The sequence below is a fragment of the Rattus norvegicus genome, chromosome 13 (assembly GCF_021556685.1).
Source record: "Rattus norvegicus strain SHRSP/BbbUtx chromosome 13, alternate assembly SHRSP_T2T, whole genome shotgun sequence".
NCBI classification, from domain to species: domain Eukaryota; kingdom Metazoa; phylum Chordata; class Mammalia; order Rodentia; family Muridae; genus Rattus; species Rattus norvegicus.
Genome location: NC_141546.1, coordinates 79,013,358 through 79,027,513, shown reverse-complemented (window position 1 = coordinate 79,027,513; position 14,156 = coordinate 79,013,358). Strand labels below are relative to the sequence as shown.

The window sequence follows — 14,156 nt, the reverse complement described above, 5'->3', positions numbered from 1 at the left end:
AACTCAGTTCCTCTCCCTCTTTCCTTGTTCACCCCCTAGTGGAAGTCCTGGTTAATGGCTCTTCTGAAAGTAAAATCCTAAATAAAATTCCCCAGGCTCTACCTTTTGCCCTAGAGAGGTTTGGGGACTTGGAAATACCTTGACTATAAAATGTGAAGGAGCTAAGACAGCATCTAAAATTTGAATTCAGCCAATTAAAGGCAAGCAGAGGCAAGTCACTGACATAATGTTGTTTGCACTGTAAGAAAGTTGATAATAATGACAAACACAGTGGCATGTACGTGCCAGCACACACGCACACGCGTGCGCGCGCGCACACACACACACACACACACACACACATAAGTATAAATATAAAATTGTAGTAACAATAACAACACTAGAACTTAGCAGGTCATATGAATTACCTTTTAAAATCTAAAACACTACAGAAGGAGAACAATCTCATCTTTCAAAATTTATTTGTTCTTAAGTAATTTTGTACTTCTTGGTCCTTAATCCACTTCCATCTCCTATTGCCTGTCAGCCCCTGGAAACTCACCAATATGTCCCCCATCATGTGCTTGCTTGGTTTTTTATAATCTATAGAGTCCAAGTAGTGTTGCTTGATGGGATGTTTACTGATCTTTCTGACTTGAGCTCATTCAGATAAACATACCTACCTCTGTAGCGTTTTAGACTTTAAAAGGAAGTTAATATGACCTGTTAACTTCTAGTGTTGCTACTGTTATTACTATAGTGTTTTGTGTGTGTGTGTGTGTGTGTGTGTGTGTGTGTGTTGGCACATGCATGCCATGGTGTTTGTCACATTAAGTGCATGGATATAACAGCTCCATTGTAGCTTAGGAGGTTGAAACAATGACTGGGCTTTCTGAGAAACAGGAAGTAAGTATGCAAGAGAAGGACCAGGAGACCTAGTGATGCAATTCAGCCCAGGATCCGCAGCTTGAGAATCAAGATTATCAGCATCCTAAGCCAGAGTGAAATGTATGCCACAGCTCAGCGTGACTGATCAATTAGACGAGGTCTGCCCATATCAGCCCATGTATTAACTCTGCAATAGCAGCGAGAATGTGGATATTGGCAGAGAAGAACTCATTATGAATCTAGTTTGGGGGGATTTGGTAGTTTGGATATGTTTAGTCCATGGGCAGTAGCACTATTGAGAGATGTGGCCTCGTGGGAGGAAGTGTGTCACTGTGGCGGTGGGCTTTGAGGTCCTATGCTCAAGCTCCACCCGCTGTGGAAGAGACCCTCCTTTCTGGATGCCTTCAGATCAAGACGTAGAACTCTCAGCTCCTTCTCAGGCAGTGCTTCATCCATGACGATAATGGACTGAACATCTGAAATTGTTGTCCTTTATAAGAGTTGCCTTGGTCATGGTGTCTCTTTACAGCAATGAAACCCTGAGATGGGGGATCATTAAATCTTCAGTGAACTAAATAAGTTAAGTGAACATGAACTTCTTTTGAATTACAGCAACTGAGACTGTCAGGCAGCAAAAACTTCATTTCCTTGGTCTTGGTGATTCTTCTAGACGGTTAGTATGTTTGGTTATCTTTTGGAATGGGCACAAGCGCCTATATGTATATAACTTCACACACACTAAATATTGATGTCCCCAAAAGAGACCACTGTAAGTATTGGCTAGAATATGGAGAAACTGGTGCAATGGTGAAATGGAGCAGCCTCTTTGGGAGAGAGCTGGAAGATTCCTCCAAAGTAGAGCAGAGTTTCTAAGTGACCTGAAGACAATGGAGAAAATGTTGCACCTCATCCATGCAAGCCCTCGGGGCTTCTCAGCAGCATTGTTCCGTAGTCAAAATGAGGAAAGAGACTCAGAGACAGTGGCCTGAGTAATGCAGACACAAAATCTGCTCAATCCATACAAGGAATTTAATTCCTCTGTAAGTGGACTGAATTGCTAATACAAGCGACACCATGGAGAACCTTAGAAAACAATATGCTAAGTAAAAAGAGCTAGGCAGAAGGTCATGGGGTGCTTTTATGTATGTAAAATGTGCTGACTAGGCAAATTCATATACAGAATGTAGATTAGTATTGTCACGGAAGGGAGAGAGAAGATTGTGAAGAAACTGCTAATTGACTGGCTTTCACTTTACAGCAGTAGAAATGTTGCAGAGTTAGGTATATGGTTGCCTGCTATTCCACTTTAAAAGAAGGGATTTCGTGCCAGTAATGTAACTCAGTGGGTCAAGGCACTTGGCATGCAAGCCCATGGCATGTAACGAGAGCTGACTCCTCAAAGCTGTCCTTTGATTTCCACACAGTCACAGTGACAAATCAGACGCACGCTAGCAATCTGGATGCGTTAAAAATGTTAAGAAGGGGAAAGAGGGAGAGTCAGAGAGGAGAGAGAGAGTAGCTGTTGGATAAGTGCGAGAACCAGGAGCTTGAGGCTCCTGGAGGAATTGCCAGTGTATAGTTAGCTTCTCGCTTTGTATTTGCTGCAGAACGACATGAATGATGCAAGATATCTTTGGAAGAGGATACCACCTGCTATAAGGTTTGCAGATTCTGAACTTGGGGTAATTTGGTCAGTAGGGCAGCGAATCTGGCAAAGAGATTTCCCTGGGATCTATATGACCATCAACGCACACCAGTGGTCAGAGACTGGGCAGCCAATCATGGAAGCCCTTAGAGATGCAACGAGGAGGCATGCCTTTGCCCTGGTCTCGCAAGCGTACACCTCCATAATCGCAGATGACTTTGCAGCCTTTGTCGGGCTTCCTGTGGAAGAGTCTGTGAAAGGTGTGTTGGAACAAGGATGACAGGCCAACTCCGCCACAAGGATGGTTCTTCCCAGGAAGCCAGCCTCAGGAGCCCTGGATGTCTCCTTGAACAGGTTCATTCCCTTATCAGAGCCAGCCCCAGTTCCGCCAATCCCCAACGAGCAGCAGCTCGCCAGGCTCACCGATTACATGGCTTTCCTGGAAAACTGATCGATCACTCAGAGTTCAAGATTCACCTTCAGTCCCTGTCACTGGCAAACAGACATGGAGTTTTATTCTGAGTTCAGAACAGGGTGAGTGCCTCTGTGTCCGTTGGGTGTGATAAAATGCATAGGAGATGAAACGCATTGTACAGTTTTCTCCTCAGACACTTTTGAAAGTCCTTGGAGCAGTTTTCCTTTGTATTGATCACTTTGGTTGGAGCCATCAGTATTATACAGAGTTTCTGTCAAGGACCGGACTCGGAACACAAGCTGTCCTGCTTCAAGTAGCCAGAGGGCGCTGTGGCATACTCCTGCCTAGCACTGGCCTCTAGCTGAAGTGATGGGGATTTGGGGACTGCCCTGGGCGGTGCCCTACCCACATTGTCACTCATGCTCTGGAGAATGTGCTCTTCTTCCCTTCCCAGAACAAGGAATCAGTGATGTAGAATCAGAAAGAGCCGATGGTGGCAGGTGTCTCCTGGGGAGGAGCTTGTCAATGCTACATTTGTCTTCCCATTGTGCAAGCATCCATTGCATGAGACAGACAGTGTGCAGTGAGAGGGCAAATTAGGTGCGGATGAGAAAGTCGAAGTTCTGGTGCCTCCTTTCAGAGGAAGGGGAGGAGCATGGAGTGCAGTGTGTGCTGAGGGAAGCTCCTGAGCTGAGGGCCGGCCTGCAGCCCTCCTGCTGCGCATCCTCCTGCTGCGCATCCAGACCCCGTGTAGAAATGCTGAGTGCATCTATTTTTGTTCTCCTATGGCAGCAGCCCTTGAAGATTTGAGTTGATTAATGTATCTTCAGGTTAAAACGGCCCTGGTTCATTTATTCTGCATTTGTTCAATAAATATTTAATTGAATTCGTAAAAAAAAAAAAAATTCCGCTCTGTGTATTTACAGGTTGTTATGAATGTTCTTAAGGGATGGATGTGTACTGGGCTTTGTATGTTTAGGTGGGCAATTATATCTTACAAATTGGGTCAAAAATGTTAAGAAGGCTCAAATACACAAAGATAAGTAGAAACACATTTATTGCCAAAACATACTAACATGTGAATACAATGAGTTTAATATATTTAAATAAATACATACTCTTACACCATAAAATATTTTAAATCATAATTTAAAATATTCTATTAGAACTCAGATACAGACTACATATATATTTCACACAGTAATTTCTGATACAAAATATACAACCATTTACATTGTGTGGTTCCTCACAGTCTCAATCTCTCTCTCTCTCTCTCTCTCTCTCTCTCTCTCTCTCTCTCTCTCTCTTGCTGTCACTTATTCCTCTCTCCCCTTTCATTCTAATGCTTATCACTTCCTGTTCACTGTTGGCTTTTCCACCAACCCCAATCAGCAAGGACCTTTCAAGAAATTTCTTTAACGAGTTAATTCGGAAGTTGGGACACTTTGTGCAGGAACAGTTCTGGCACTTATTGACCAAGCGTTTGTCACTGCCAGCTACAGGTGAAATTGTTTAGGAATTTTAATCTCTGCATAATCATTGTGCACACAAGCTTTCCCCTTCTCTAGAACTTGTGAACCAGAACAGAATAACTCGTAGACACCTTTGGTCTTTAAAAGTCCACTGCCTTTGTCCATCTATTAGAGGGTGAATCCTCACCACGGATTTAGAATCGAATACAATATACAAGAATATATTTGCCATGTATAAGAACCACTCTTTTAGGAATCAAAGCACATTCACGCTTTGACAGGCTCTTAAAAATACTTTAAGATGTACTTTTGTGACTTATGCTTTTATTAAATCAGAACATTTGGCTTCAAGGATGTTTTTTCTTCCAGAAAAAAAAAACACTGGGGGTGGGCTGGGAACCCCAAATATACAAACACTCTCTTTACTTTCTATCCTTTTGATAGTACCATGTCTGAAAACCAGCTACCATTAAATACTCAGAATTTCACACTGATTATTAATGTCTCATCTTGAAAATAGGTTTATTGCAGATATAACCCTGGGATTTTCTAATCAAAAAGAGATTTAGGATAACCTTTGCCTTGTGATGGGCCACAGGATTCTGACTTTTTAAGTCTTTTTGCACTGAACTAAGAATAACGGACATTATGCTGGACTCAATGCCAGGACACAGAACACAATGTTCAAGAATACTTCAGAGGCCACCGAATCCCACAGGGATAAAGCCAGTAAGGCTTACCATGTAATACTCAGCAGGATTTGAACCATAATGACACCCCTAGCCATAACCTGAGAATGTGGCAAATTTGCCTTTTTTTTCCAAGATAGAAATAGAAATTTGTCTGTTCAAAACTGCTGATAAATATTATTTATCCCTGTGACAACAATACTGGAACTAGCTCTTGACACACTGTGTGGGGAATGAGAGAAAGAAACAAAGCAACAAAATGCTGTTTCTGTCCCCAAATTCCAGAGTGACGAAGAGTCAGGAGGAATTCTGCTGTCCCAGGCCCCTGGTCTATTCACTCTCTTTTGAAGAGAGAGCCTCCACCTCCTGTAGCAGCACATGGTGGATATTGCCACTAACTAGGAAGGAGCAAACGTAGTCATTCTGGTAGAGGGCTGGCCTTGTCGCTCAGCTTCGATCCATGGAGTCAGGATCCCAGTTTTTAAGCAGGCAAGAGAGACCAGGATTCTGCAGACAGTTCATTTCCTGCTGTCTTCAGTATATCGTTCTATTTCCCATGATGCATTTGTGTTCCTGCAAATACAAGCAAGTGTGAAGGCCTTCCAAGTATCCTGCATGCTGGAAACAGCAACAAGGCACATCAGCTAGGGGGCTGTCTCTTGGAGGTGGCCCAGGTATGAACTCCCAGTGCCATTCAGTTGCACTGAGACTAGTCTCCATGACACGGTAATAGTGGATATAGGTCAGTTACACCCGTTAAACCCTATGGAATATTCAACCCAAAGGATGAACCCTGCTGCACCCTGGACTTTAACTAATAGTACTATTCAACTGCATCGGTCATCATTAAGGACTATGCTCATGAAGAAGATGAAGGAAGGGAGCTGAAGAGGCAATTAAAACATCTGCATTCTGTTCGACCTTTCTCTCAGCCCCAAACTACATCAGCAACTCTGTCCATTAAGAGAAAAAAAAATGATTTAGAAGGACTTGACCTTCCAGACGCACTCTCAGAAGAAATGGGAACATTGAGAATCACAGATTCCAAATGGTGCTACTGTTGGTGTTTGTAGCTTTAGAAACTCAGTCAAGTTCCTATAAGTTCTGTGCCTCATTTTCTTCACGTCAGAGGAATAGGCCTGGTCTCTCCCAGTCCCTAGCTTAGATTCATGCTTAGGAATCTACTTGCTGAATGGGGCTAGTATTCACCATCACAGCCACTGCCACCTTTCACTCCTAAGTAAAATGACCTGTGAAAGATTGACCTCTGCTGCTTCACTTACACACACGTACGCATGCACGCACGCACACACGCACGCACAACTTTCTATAAGTTATCCTCAAGACGGGGATTCCCTCAAGCCAATGGCAGGTTTGAAGGTGTTTAGGAGAGGCGCCATTTGTAAAGGAGATTTTCTCGCAGTCTGCCCAAGTCCTACCTGATTGCTCGCATCTTAGATGATGTAAGAAGGCCCTTGATAGTTTTCAAACGATTGAAGACTTTGGCAGCTACTGTGGAAGCATGAGAAAAGGATATCAAGCACTGCTTTCCCACATGCAGAGCAAAAATGAATGGGGCGTAAAGTAGCATGCTTTATACAAGAATTCACCTTACCTAGCAGGAACGAATTTCTTTGCTGCAAGAGAAAGAAAATGATTAGTTCGGACTGATAACTTTTAAGAGAATCCAATTAATTTTCTTGACTCATCTGGTCTTATACTGTCAGTATCACGGGGCTCTGTAACAAGCATTTGGTGGCGATTCAGGTAAAATGCGGAGAATGAAACATCCCAAGACTGTGGCAGCTTCCTGACACCAGGAAATGGCTACACGTTCATCTTGCCTGATTTTTCTCCTAAGTTCCCCTAAGAAATCCCAAACCCATACTTTTACTTGGAATTTCCCAATGTGTGTGTGTGTGTGTGTGTGTATGGTGTACATATATACACAGAGACAATTTCCAAATTCACTTTTGGAGTGGATGCCTGAATTTACCTTTCTTCCAAAAGAATCTCTTCAACACGTAGATCAATGAGGACAATGTCAGAAGTGAGGTTGCTGCCACAGAAAGTGCCACTACCAAGGGACGGGGAGGGTTGGCTGGGGCTGAGGAAACAAATTGGGAGGAGGCAGTGTAAGCAATGGTTGGCTTTCAAGTCTTTCGTCCCTGCCGTCTGGCCTTTTCTCTGTATATTCATTACAGCAGCAGAAGAAACGGAGACGACATTGAAGATTTAACCAATTCCCCTCAAACCGCCATTGAGGCTGTGTCCCCGTGTTCCCAGTTAGAGCACAGTCTTGTAAAGCACTTTGACACTACGTCACCACACCTTGGTTAACGCTGAACTATCCTTCCTTTCTCTCTCTCACACACTTATTTCCTACTCCTCCTTGAGTCTCTAGATCTCCCCTTTCCAATGACCTGAATCCCACAATGAGGGAACAGAAAGAGGTATAACAGGAGAGAAAGGGAGACCAGGGAAGGACTGTGAAGTGAATCATGATAACGGTGGGGGTCAGTGGTGAGTATTGGAGAGGAAAGTAGGGTGTCAGAGGACAGAACATTCTACCTGATCCGGTGACATCATTTTCTGTTGTCTTTCTATCCATCTCTATCTATAACCTACCATTCTGATTTGGACATAATGGGCATTTAGCTTCCTTAGCAGCATAATTCCCCGAGGCAACCACCATCCATCAATGCATTACCTTCACAAGTAGGCAGCATCGCAGACCAGCGTCCTGTGGCACCACATGTCAGGATTGAAGATCCGTTGAGTGTCCAACCCTCAGGACATGTAAATTCACATACTGTGCCAAAAACTGCTGGCCCACTGCAACTCATGTTCATCTTTCCTGGAAGGTCAAGGCTTGAACACTGTACCCCTGCAAAGGACGTGTTGATAGTAGAAGTTAAGAAAACCATACCACAAACCCACTAAGGCAATGTGTGTCTTGAAAGCCTGAACCCAGTGTTACTTTGGCAGGAGGGAACTTCCTGGGTCCACGTCCCCTGGGATGTGCACTCAAGTTGAGCTGATCCATGCAATTTAAAGCCCTCGTTGCATTGAAAGGCGCATGAGGACTTGTAAGTGAATGCTCCAGTATTAGCATGAGCACACGCCGCGAAACCATTCTGGGGCCAAGGGACAGCATCACATCTCACAGCTGGAAGAGAGAAGCCATCCTGAGGTATAAGCATTGGGCTGTAGCAGGTCTCTCCCATAGCCAAGCCACGAAGATGTTCAGTAGCTTCTATCTTACAGTAAAATCCAAAGTATGTCTGCAGGGGCCAGAGAGATGGCTCAGGGGGTAAAGGCACTCGCTGCCAATCTTAGCAACTTGAATTTCATTCTTGGGACCCATATGATGGGATCCACATGAAAATCGACTCCCGCAAATTGTTCTCTGGCCTCCACATACGGGTCTTGGAGTACACCACACACACACACACACACACAGAGAGAGAGAGAGAGAGAGAGAGAGAGAGAGAGAGAGAGAGAGAGAGAGAATAAGACACAGAGAGAGACAGACAGAGACAGAGAGACAGAGACAGAATAAGACACACACATATACACAGAGAGAGACAGAGACAGAGACAGAGAGACAGAGACAGAATAAAACACACACACATAGAGAGAGAAAGACAGAGACAGAGACAGAATAAAAGAGAGACAGACGCTGGAGAGATGGCTCAGTGATTAAGAGCACTGACTGCTCTTCCAGAGGTCCTGAGTTCAATTCCCAGCAACCACATGGTGGCTCATAACCATCTGTAATGGGATCTGATGCCCTCTTCTGGTGTGTCTGAAGAGCTGCAGTATACTCATATACACGAGAGAGAGAGAGAGAGGGGGAGAGAGAGAGAGAGAGAGAGAGAGAGAGAGAGAGAGATTTTTAAAGAGAATGTACCTGCACATGTGGGCTTTTCGCTGTCCCACTCCCCTCTTGGACCACACTGAAGCCTTCTTGATCCCTTCAATTCAAATCCTTCGTCACAGGAGAACTTACAACTGGACCCACTTTGGAAGGGTGCAGAGGCACTGGGAAGACATTTCATGTGGCCTCGCTGTGGTGCAGATAAGGCTTCACACTGGGAAGCTGAGAAACCAGAGAAAGGGTGAGAACGTACGATGGTGAAACTGGAGAACAATTGCCATTCGATGGCCAAGTTTAACTGCCACAAAGCTATGGGTAAAGAACTCAAGATGATTCCTCATTATGAATGTCTGGCAAGGCGCCATGTTTCCTATGCAACCCAATCTCTTCATGATAATAATGCCTAATGTGGGGCAACTATTAGAGAGAATATGGTCCCTCCATGCTGGTCTGATGTGCAGAGCGAGGGTAGTGGGATTTTACATCACCAAAGAGCATGGCGTAAGTCTTGAATGCTTCCAAGTGGTACCAAAAAAGGAAAGAGCAGAAGCCTTCCATGCAGTGTTTGCCTGCACTTAGCTTGAGTTTGGTGTTGTGGCTTTTTGCCCCTGAAACTCATTCAATACTAAATTTGTCTCTAACAATGCCAGAGCTGGACAACAAAAGCTGCTTGTCTGAACATTCTCGCCTTTGCTGTGAAGAGAATTAAACTGTGTTGCTTCTATGTCCGTATCAAAACAATCCTCAGAGGTGACGGACATCAAGCTGGGGTATTGCTATCACTGCTGGCTCTGAACTTTAGAAGTGAGTGATACAATGTGAGGATCAAGCGGTATTTTCAACGTGCTGAATTGCACACTTAAACGGGATTTCTTATACATTATGAATTCTTCTTACTCTATGCCAATGCCAGTAAATTAGCATCATTAATATACCCTAGTTTAGGAAACAAACAGAAGAAAACCATTTCCTTATGTTACTTGCATACAGTCCTGCTTCCTGGCCATGCATTGTTTAAAATCAATGTCATAGGTATTACTCTTGTCCTCACAATTGGTATCAATGGTTAGCAGAGGACACCTGGTATCATTTTCAGTGGTCAAGATAGAAAATAACAGATTTTTTTTCCGTTTAGAAATGGAAGCGTTAGAGGAGACAGTTTCTTACTCACCTTTGCACACTGGGATTTGTGGTGTCCACTGCCCTTGTGCACTGCATTCAACCTGGGCTGGGCCCTGCAATGTGAAACTGTGCTCACAGGTAAAATTACAGGAAGACTTAAAGGCAAGCGCTCCAGCCGTTGAGTTGCTGCAGCTCACAGAGCCATTCTGAGGCCGAGGGATGGCATCACAGGTCACAGCTGTAATGCAAGCACCATTCCGATTAGTAAAGCTGGCTTGCCCATTTCAAGCCTTGGTTAAACCGAGAGACTTCGATGACTCTCATCCTGGGAGAACTCTACCTTTGCACGATGGCTTCTCGTTGTCCCAGACACCGGATGAGGTACACTGTAGATTCTGAGCTCCAACTCTCCTGTACCCTTCCTCACAATCAAACGTGCACGTTGTATTCCATGGGTAGCTCCCAGGATTTGAGGAACATTTCCTGACTCCGTGGGCAGGTTGGGTCAAAGCTTTACATTCAACCACTGAGGAGATGAAAGAGAAGAGAGAGCTTTACTCAAAGAAAATTACAGATGTTTTCATTTTCTCTTGAATTAGGGTTTATCAAAGAAGGTGAAACCCATCTTCAAAGGGCATAGCCCAAACCCCTGTGCCAATTTCTTGATAACATGCAGACTCATAATGGATGCTTTAGTCTTTACTATTCACTTTAACTATGCTGGCTGGCCTCTGATCTATTTTACTACACATGGAAACAAGAAAAACAAAGAAAACAACAGCCTCTAGATCAAGATCCATGACGTGGTGTAAAGGCAATATTAACATACAAAGGACTTAAGCAGTGAACTTTTCAATTGCTCCAGAGTACTAAATTGTTGTGCAAAGAGAAGCTTCGTGATCAATTCAGAACTAAACAAGGTCCCATTGCATGGGAGAGCCAAACAGGAAAGTCCATGAGAAAGTTATGAGGCTGTCTAGACATGCTTCCACTGTCTAGACCCCTTCCTTTACATGTCACCAGAATCTCAGAAATACCTATTTTCAAAAAAAAAAAGTGGAAAAGAAATCCTATGCTAAACCAAACTGGTACCAGAGAGAGAAGAACACATCTTCCACAGAATTGGGGAAAGTTACAAGTTGGATAAAATCTAAGGCAATGAGGAGCAGTGGAAAGGTTTGATGCATTGGGAGAGTTACCATGGCAGGCAGGAGCAGGTGCACTCCACTCTCCAGAGGACGTACACCGCACTGTGGTCTCCATGCTGCTGGGCACATAGCCCCTTTCACAGCTGAAGGAGCAGGATGAATTATAGCTGAAGAGGCCGAATGGGTGGGTGCAGTTCAGGCTTCCATGGTCAGGGTATTCCTGTTCTTGGCAGGTCACAACTGGAAAAAAAAGAATCAAGTCGTACTTCTCCTCACCTCACCATAGTTATCACACATAACTATGTCCAGGTTCTATGGAGCCATTAGATGATGGAGCTGTTCCTATTATTATCTTTATAGTTCTCTGGAACCTAAAACGCTAAGCTACAGCTAGCTGCCACAGCACGTTACTTAGTTTCATGACAACTGGAATAGTCAGTCACCCCGTAAGACTACTTTGTCAAGGTGCCATAAGTAATACGGGTAGTAAGTCTAGAGATTGACCCATGAGGGTCTGATCTCATAGCCTTAGCTACTATATCACTCTTACTCGGTGTATTTTGTTAGAGGAAACACTTGGGCCCGACTGACGAGCTATCTGGAACACTAGAAGGTGTTACCATCTTTGGAGAAGGTACAGGGGAGGTCAAGATTTACCTTGGTCACACTTGGGTCCCAGGAAGCCGGGGTGACATTTGCAGGTATAACTATTGATGGTCTCAACGCATTCACCGTGACCACTGCAGGATGTGTTGGTACAGGAAGCTACAAGAAGCACAGGTCTTATGAAGAGAATCAACTATCATGGTGCTCATCATGGGTTTGCTTGTTTGTTTGTTTTTAATTTAGAGTCAGTGCAATCCAGATAAAACCAATGACATTATTGCTCGAACATTTGACTGACAGGCCAGATTCAAGTTCCAGGCTCATCTATTGTATATTTTGATGGTAATAAAGGCATACCAGTAGAATAGCTAAAACATTGTGAGTACATAGACTCTGTATATCGGTACAATGATATATGTAAGTATACATATTTGTATAGTTCTTGCCTTTACTCGCACAAATCAGTAAAAAGAGATGCAATCACTATTAAAATCTTTTATAATCATCTATTTAAAAACCAGAAAATGTGCACAGAGAGATCAACTACTTGACACACTCTAAATCTGTCAGGCTGCCTCCACACAGAACTGGCCTTCTGCCACATGGAAATTTCATACCTGTGTAACACAGAGCCAGTTTCTTTTTGTCACATCTCTCGTCATTCCACATGCCGGAGTCTTTGGGTCTTTGGATGTAGATCTCTACACAGTCCTCGTTTCTTTGTTTGTTGTTTGGTTCACCTGGCGCCCAGTTCTTAGCTTCCTCCGTCAGAGGCTTCTGGGTCCCCACCCAGATCCATACATTATTGACTTTTCTGATTCCAATCCAGTAATAACTTGGTGAATACCTCAGAGTGGAGTTTAGGTAATTGATCTCTTCCTTGTTCTGAATCGCCACCAGATGTGTGTAGTCCCGTTGACAATACGCACTTGCTTCATCATATGTCATGAGCTCACTGGAGGCATTGTAGTACCAAGCTATGCTCTTTCCAATGAGGAGAACTGGGTTGGGTAAGAAAGAAATAACAACATTTAGTCCTGAATTGTGTTGTCTTGCTTTTGGCACTTACAGGCTTTTGTGTTGGCTCAAACTATTGATTTTAAAAGTAAGAAGAACAACACCTGAAGGTGAGAGCATGTCTATAGATCACTGTTTGACTGCACATCTGCTGGTGCCTCATGGCAACCACAATGTTATACTCCAACTTCACAGTACAATGGAGGTCAGAGAAAGCAAACTTCAGTGGATGCTGGGGGACACCTGTTTGAGTCCCCTTTCAAGAACCAAATGAATGAACCTTCACAACGCCTGAATAGATCGCTTAAGATCCATCCTTCCCCCATAAGGCAGAACCCTGCAAGGATAGGTCATCAGTCCTGCTAACCACCAGGATAGCCCCACACAGCAAAATACCCTGATCTTAAGAGTGAGAGGGGTGAGCGAGTGTAAAGATCCCTGGTCTCCGATGACTCCAGCTTACCAAAGGTGAGAGCAGAGAGAAAGCACGAGGCATTCATGACCCCAGCACTTCCTTTCATCCAGATGCTAGACCGGAGAAACTTTCCTGAGGAGAGAGTGCTAAATTAGTCACAGAAGGACATTCTAAGTGCGGGTTACTCACACCCTTCTATCGTAACATTCAAGTCAAAACTGTGAGGTTTTAGAATCCTGTAGCTCCTGCTTTATTTCACAGGCATCTAGCATGAAGAATAAATGCAAACGTTAAGATTCCCATCATTTTGAACAGAGAGAAGGTGGGTTTTAATTGCAATGCTATCACAGTTTGGACAGATTTCTTTTATCAGAATGCCTTTTTGCATATGTGCGCACAGATATAAATCTATGCTTCAGGCCCAAGGCTCCTGTGGCTCGGAATCTGCACTTACTGTTAGATGAGATGTTGTTCGGGGGTTGGATTCCTTGGGTGTTATTGATCCTGCTTCTTTCTCTCTGTTCTAGCAGTTTTGATGTGCAGTCAGTCGAGGACCAGTGAGTATCGTGTCTGCTGCTGGAGTCTCTTTATAGGGAGCTGGCTTCCTGTGAGTCACAGAGCATTATTATCAAAATCTGGTAAAGAGGAAATCCTCATCCGAACCCAGAAAGTTTTTTGAGAACTAAAACACTTTCACAGTGATGTCAGAGACTCTGGCCCTCTAAGCTAATCCTTTATCTGGGCTCTTGTAATTTATATGCGGTTTTATCAAATACGATACAAGTGTGTGATTTTAATCCCTGGCCTCTAAAGTCTAATTACCATTATCAATTGTGTGTAGAACTTGGTTTCACAAACATAAGCAAGTGAAGATTTTTTT

The 14,156-nt window shown here is 43.8% G+C and overlaps 1 protein-coding gene and 1 pseudogene across 2 annotated transcripts; one reads left to right on the top strand and one right to left on the bottom strand.

The window, feature by feature from the left end:
• Positions 1-2,426: 2,426 nt before the first annotated feature.
• Cops8-ps2 (COP9 signalosome subunit 8, pseudogene 1) lies at positions 2,427-2,963 on the top strand (annotated as a pseudogene).
• A 1,004-nt stretch (positions 2,964-3,967) lies between these two features.
• On the bottom strand, positions 3,968-13,878 carry Sele (selectin E). 2 transcript variants are annotated; one of them, NM_001437501.1, is given in 14 exon segments: positions 3,968-5,661; positions 6,528-6,600; positions 6,704-6,725; positions 7,085-7,195; positions 7,799-7,975; positions 8,069-8,257; positions 9,002-9,190; positions 10,140-10,328; positions 10,431-10,616; positions 11,290-11,478; positions 11,896-12,003; positions 12,462-12,845; positions 13,325-13,408; positions 13,731-13,878. In NM_001437501.1, coding segments are annotated over 12 exon segments (1,860 nt in total). In that variant the 5' UTR covers positions 13,383-13,408; positions 13,731-13,878; the 3' UTR covers positions 3,968-5,661; positions 6,528-6,542.
• Positions 13,879-14,156: the final 278 nt, after the last annotated feature.